This window comes from Gossypium hirsutum, chromosome A05 (genome assembly GCF_007990345.1).
Source record: "Gossypium hirsutum isolate 1008001.06 chromosome A05, Gossypium_hirsutum_v2.1, whole genome shotgun sequence".
Classification (NCBI taxonomy): Eukaryota; Viridiplantae; Streptophyta; class Magnoliopsida; order Malvales; family Malvaceae; genus Gossypium; species Gossypium hirsutum.
The window spans coordinates 70,542,529-70,547,716 of NC_053428.1; the positions used below are offsets into that span (position 1 = coordinate 70,542,529).

General features: G+C 30.9%; 1 protein-coding gene across 1 annotated transcript; it reads right to left on the bottom strand.

The window, feature by feature from the left end:
- Nucleotides 1-2,321: 2,321 nt before the first annotated feature.
- On the bottom strand, nucleotides 2,322-3,827 carry LOC107961173 (glycosyltransferase BC10). Its single transcript, XM_016897387.2, has 2 exons — nucleotides 3,237-3,827; nucleotides 2,322-3,156 (listed from the first exon to the last, which is right to left on the bottom strand). The coding sequence occupies exons 1-2, from the start codon at nucleotides 3,756-3,758 to the stop codon at nucleotides 2,512-2,514; spliced, it is 1,167 nt and encodes a 388-aa protein (XP_016752876.2). The 5' UTR covers nucleotides 3,759-3,827; the 3' UTR covers nucleotides 2,322-2,511.
- Between the last annotated feature and the right edge of the window lie 1,361 nt (nucleotides 3,828-5,188).

Consider the following 5,188-nt stretch of genomic DNA (forward strand, 5'->3'; position numbering starts at 1 on the left):
ATTAGGGTTACGAAATATTATCGTACAAATTAGAACATTTATCTTCAAAACATAAATAATTTTACATCATAAAAAAATTTAATATAATTATGGAGAACATACACATTCAAGCCTTAAACCGAGCCTTCGGAGCCCTAAAAATAACTTAGGAACAATTAAGGATCAATTCGAAACAAAATAGAAAAATTTTGGAAAAAATGAAAATTTGGGAAAAAAAAAAGGGTCACACGCCCGTGTGACATAGCCAAGATTGTGTGGACATTCGAAGTAAGGACACATGACCATGTCCCAGACCATGTGGGTATTCAAATTAAGGCAACACGGTCGTGACGCGAGTCGCGTGCCAAACCTTGTGTGTATTTGATGTTGGGTCACACGGCCGTGTTGTAAGCCACGTGCTAGACCGTGCCACAAACTGTTTTGAGACACACGGTCGTGTCATAGACCATGTCTCAGACCATGTGAAACTTATACCAAAAACATTAATGACACACGGCCATACGAAGTGACCGTACGTGGCACACGACGTTTGATAGCCCATGTTTCAGGCTTTGTGCTCAAATTTCAACCCCTAGAACAAGTCATCATAAAACCATTTCTTGTCCACAAAGCCAGACCATTTTCACATGCATTCCTATAATCAAAACACTCTCCAACCACACTCAAAACATACCAAATTAATCAATCTATAAAATCTAACTAATGTGCCATTCAAAGGCACCACAATTCACACCAATTCATTTCATTCAAGATCGCATTATACACTAATCATACATCACCATATCCACACATCATTTAACCATTTTAACCACATATAAACATGTCTCAAGCCATATAATTACAAAGCACTTAAAAGTGACCAAAAGGCACATTTACATATTGTGTAATTTGGTTATTTTTTATAGTATTACTTTTATTTGTAACCCTTTCACCTAAAAAATTAAAAAAAATTATTTGATAAATTTGATTGAAAATATAAAAAAATTGAAAACGGTCAAAAATCCAAGATAAAAATTTTCATCTTTTTTTTTCATTCTTTTAAAATTGATCCTCAATGTCACAAAGAAAAGCAAAACTACAAGAGAGAAAGAGAGAGAGACCAAATTAACAACGTGTAAATGTTGAGGGTTAATGTATTTTAGAATCAAGACTAAATTAACATAATTTATAAATGTTGAGAGCTAAAGTTGCTGTTATGCCAATTTTAAAAGTTATCACCATTAGCTCGCTGGTGACCAAAATAGATAAAATTGAAATAGTTGGGTGACTATTTTGTAACTTTTCATAGTTGGGTAATTAAAAAAGAAATTTACTAATGGTTGGGTGACTAATAATACAATTTACCCAAAAAACTAACAAATCTTTTATCTTTTAACATGAAGTGTATTGTTTTGATTAAAAAATAAAAAAATATATATTATATATAACATATAAATAATTCAAATTTTCAAAAAAAATAATTTAGAAAATTCTAAAATATATAAATATACAGTTTAAAAAGTCAAAATAATACATAAAAATAAAAAAAATTATGAAAAAAGAAAAAAAAAAGTTAAAATTTAGAATACTACAAAAAAAAACTCAACATTTTAAAAGTTAAATATTCTAAAAAATTTGTAATGATTTTTAACTTTTGTTTTTTTTGGCAAAACACTCTAAAATATATTAAAATTAAAATTTTCTAAAAGGAAAGATCAAATATTCAAAGAAAAAAATTGAAAAATCTTAACTTAGAAATAATATAAATTATAGAAATTAAAAAAGTTTATCTGGGACGAAAAAAATTCAAAATATTAAAAATTTAAATAAAAATTTGACCAACATTAGTCAATGATTTTCAAATGGTGAATCAACTTGGATCAAAATCAATGGTATTTATATTTTAAAATATTTACCTTTTTAGATTTTTTTTTAAATTTTCTTTTTGATTTTTTAAAACTTGTATAATTTTTAATTTCAATAAACATGAAAACTATGTTTTATGTTGTAATTTGTTGGAGGTTCTGCGGGGTACATTTTGATAGGGGTAACATGTCAACCAATTTTTTTTAATGTTATTATAAAAATTTGATTCAACCGTGTAATGAAATGATAGTTTAGTATATTAAGGTGAGACAAAAAAGTTAAGTACTAAAAAGTAAGAAAAGGGTATAGTCCATGTGACAAAGTGAGCATTAAGCCTTTTATATTTTTTATTATTTTCTTTTTAATTTTTTAGAATTAAGACTAAATTGATCAAATGTGTAAACATTGAGAGCTAAACCTTTTGAAATTGGTTTAAATGTTGAGAGTTAAATGTGTTATTATACTAATTAAATTGAAAAGTAATCGGAATATTCAATGTTAATAACATGGTGTCGAAATTGAAAATTTTTAAATATCGATAACTAAAACAGAAACAAGTTATATTTAAATGACCAACAGTGTAAAATTACCCTTAATGGAATAATCCTATTCAAGCTATAAATCAATGGCTTGAAGGTCATTCCGATTTGACCTCCATTTCGACTTTTAATTCATTGAATTCAGCAATGCCGGAGCTAACCTAAGCAATGGCTCTAGTGTGCTCGGATGAAACTTCCTAGCAAAGAGGAAGCACATTGAGGTTGTATGACCATTATAAGTACAATTAAATCCTTTCCTAACTTGATTCAACAATGCCATTGATACATCTTTTCTCACATATTGTTTGGGGTGTGGACCGCCTTTAGACCAATCAACCCAAGTAATACTCCGATTTGAGTTGACCTCCGGTGACATTATGTTGACAAGAGTTGGCACGTAATGTTCATCGACGTAACATGGAGGAATGCAATGGTTTCTAAAGATGGGATAGTACTTTTCATCGGATAATATCTCGACGGCAAGATTTCGATTAACCTCGAACCATTGCGACCCTTTTCGCCAATTGGATAATGACACCGTCGGCCACATCCGCTTGTTGTAACGGCCACGGCCGGTTACCCTTGGATCATCAAAGGAACCGATGAAGCTTTGCCTGGATTTGATAAGGTAGTTGTAAACTGTGGTGAAGTTGAATAGCGGGATGCATGCTTCCGAGAGTAGCACAAATCTTTGGTTGGCACAATCAAGCAACGCATTGGCTAACAGCCGCCTCTCCGCATCCACCATTGATGCAGTTCCCCAATGGACAGGCTGCAAAAGAGAGTTGAATTTACTTATGAATATAGCACAAATCTGAATTATATATATATATACACATTTATGTTCCTAACCTTGCTTGGTATCTTGCGCTTGTAGAACACTGAGGTTGTTGGTGGCTCGTCAATGAATTCATGGGATGTATGGATGTAAATGGAATAAAGGCCTTCATGTCCCATGAAGAACTTTTCCCATAGAGGTGCTAAAGGCAGTGATCCCCGGCTTAAAAACATGAAGGCCACCTTTGGGGTTGGATTGCATGAGGTTTCGAGGATACTCGCGGCACGTCGCATCAGCTCTCGATCATCCGTCACCGAATGCGGTCGCGTGTCATTGTCGTTGAGGACTGGCGGAGTTTTCGGTTCTGAAGAGTTGAAGGGTGGGTGGGGAGGGGATGAAAGGAAAGCAAAGTTACATAAAATGTAGGAATATGGAGAGCTCGTCAATGGCGAAGAAAACCTGTTGAGTCGAGGGTAGCAAGAAGAAGAGCCTTCTGAGACTAGCAACTTCAACGTGAAAGACCCAAGAATAACCACAAAAGAAGCCATTGAAAAGAGAAACAATGAAGTTATGGTAATATGAAACTGCTTGACCATTTTAAAATGAAAATTAGGTTGATTTAAACTGATTTGTAGGAGAAAATATAGAGAAAAGGAGGGTGGGAAAGGTCAAGGTTTATAGCAATTTGTTGAAAATATAAGTGGAGCGTTACCAGGTAAAAATGGTAGATGCGCGCATGAAATGACCCACTGGTTCATGTTTACCCACACTCCACCCAAAAACTGAGAACAGCCATGAATCCCATGTGTTAAGAGGCAAGAATTTAGTTTTCTTATTCCGGGTTTACCGATTCGGACGATCATCTTAATAATTAGGGTAAATTCTAAGAATACTCATCAAATTATGCACTTGATTCTATTTTTGTCACTCAATTATTAATTTTTTTGATTTAGTTTTTTAACTTTTTGAAATTAACCATTCTTGGCTTAATAATAAATTTAGTCCATTAATTTTGATCCTAAATCTAAATTTTTTTAATAAATTTAATTCTCAATATTTACAAAATTTATCATTGTAGTCCTAATTATAAAAATTTTATTTAAAATATGTTAAAAGTTAAATTTGTAACAAATGTTTTATGAGGAGGCGAATGATAATTAGAATACTAAGTACCCAAAATTCAGTCTGCACAAATTCAAGGTCAAATGCGAAGATGAATATACAGTCCCAGTTTTTGCACTTTCTTGATAAATCGTGCAAGGTCGTATCTTCCCTCAAAATTATACTGTGAATTAAGAAGTTAAACTGAAAATACATAGAATTCAAAGATAAAATAATCCATTTGAGATGTACTGCCAGGAGAACGTTCATAGCCATTCCAAAAGACATACATGTCTATGGCATTCAAGCCTCCATCTTTAGCTTTCTTAATAACTTCCTCCCACATGAAGCTATATTTTGTTACGATGAACAACTCCATTTTATTCGTTTATATTCATTTATTAAACTAAATAAATATTTTGAGGCTTGTTTATTATATTAATCAAAATAAGCTTATTTAATAAATTATATAAAACTCATTTGTTTTTCTATTAATATATATGAATAAATATTTTATGGTTAGTATATTTTTTATTTATAATATAATTATTAATATTTATATTTGACTATTTTTTATCCAAAAAATAATATATATATATATATATATATTTATTATTCATGAACATGTTCATTTAACATAAACTAAAAAACATGAAAACACATAATTTTAAATAAATAAGTATAAATAAAAATTTTAAAATTTTTAATAAACACAAACAAATTTAAAAATAAACAAATAAATATGAAAAAAAGTACAAAAGTTGAAACTCGATTCATTCACTGCCCTAATCCCACATCTACATCCAGAAAGTAAAAACAAGCACAAACTAGTCCTTTACTCAAAAAAGTTTTGAAGGAAATTTTAAGAAAAAGAAAAAGAAAGACCATACCTCAAGCGTGCTAATTAATGGGACAATGAATGGAG